Here is a 1,362-nt window from a genome sequence, read left to right on the forward strand (position 1 = left end):
TTATTCGAAAGAACGTTTGACAGAGTGGTTCAAGATTGGCCTAGCTACTTTCGACAATAATGAATTTCTACGTTCCGCTGAAGAATGAGACGATCGAGAGACCGTAAGTTTCAATATATTATTTTTCACGCTTAATTTATGTTTTTCAATGCTTTAATTCTTTTATAGAATTGCGTCTCATATTACGAAGATGCCTCATATATTGGGAAGAAGATTCGCTTTAACAACCACTAATTTTAAATACTTGGATATTGGAATCAGTGTCGGATCTATATCTCATGTGGAAATACTTATTGGTGACAACCGAGGCAATTACATTATCCTGCCTTATGGAATGTGGAGGATGTTTATTGAGAGACGTATGAACATTGAACAATTGCTGCAGTCAAGCGTCCCGTCATCGCTACGAATTCAAGATTTAGTTCTAGATATCGTAAAAATACGTAATGATAATATTGTTAAATTGACGTTGAATGATACTTGTATGTTCATGAAACCGTCGACTATGCTTTTTATATTCGAACTCGAACATTGTGTTGAGCATGTATACTTTAATTTAAATCAAAATACGGACGCTGTTAATAATAAGTTTAAGCATTTTGTCGATTATTTACGTCACAATTGTATTGTGAAGAAAGACGATGCGATAAATATTTTGCGTAAGGTATATGATAAAACGTCGATTATTGAATGCGAACTCATAGCTTACGCGTTAAATCATATTGTGCACGATGCGTTCCATAATTAAATATATACATTATGTGTTAAATGTATTAATCATGTGCTAAATATATACATTGTCAGTTAAATATACATTATGTGTTAAATTTTTTCGTTCCTTATCTCTTCATCGAATTACATCGCGTGCGAGAATCATGGGTGGGACAGAGATACCGCGGGAGGGAGAGAGAAAATTGCAACGGGGCCTGCGCTAGAACCCCCTTTCGCGACTCCGCATCTAGTTATACCTATGTGTTAAATTTTTTCGTTCCTTATCTCTTCATCGAATTACATCGCGTGCGAGAATCATGGGTGGGACAGAGATACCGCGGGAGGGAGAGAGAAAATTGCAACGGGGCCTGCGCTAGAACCCCCTTTCGCGACTCCGCATCTAGTTATACCTATGTGTTATCATTTACCGTTGTATGGAGATGCGACAATGTTAATATGTTGTGGTAAGTATTTAGATGCTTCGTCCTCACAAAATTATCGCGACGTGGAGATGTAGTGGTAGGTATAACATGTACCTAGATACTTGCACATTGAGATGTAGAAGTAATTTTAACTTGTGTTTGAATGCTAGCACATTTGATTTTTATCTTTCTCGGGTACGAACATCTCTGACTACATTTTGAGTTTTAA

The 1,362-nt window shown here is 36.7% G+C and overlaps 1 protein-coding gene across 1 annotated transcript in view; it reads left to right on the plus strand.

The window, feature by feature from the left end:
- Window positions 1-34: 34 nt before the first annotated feature.
- LOC105449122 overlaps window positions 35-1,362 on the plus strand; it is a 2,030-nt gene continuing 702 nt past the window's right edge. The window contains exons 1-2 of the mRNA XM_011688123.1: window positions 35-103; window positions 169-544. Coding sequence (XP_011686425.1) covers window positions 60-103; window positions 169-544 — 420 coding nt within the window. The 5' untranslated portion in view covers window positions 35-59. The remainder of the gene's footprint in view (window positions 104-168; window positions 545-1,362) is intronic.

This window comes from Wasmannia auropunctata, unplaced genomic scaffold, assembly GCF_000956235.1.
Source record: "Wasmannia auropunctata unplaced genomic scaffold, wasmannia.A_1.0 LD336078.1, whole genome shotgun sequence".
NCBI lineage: Eukaryota > Metazoa > Arthropoda > Insecta > Hymenoptera > Formicidae > Wasmannia > Wasmannia auropunctata.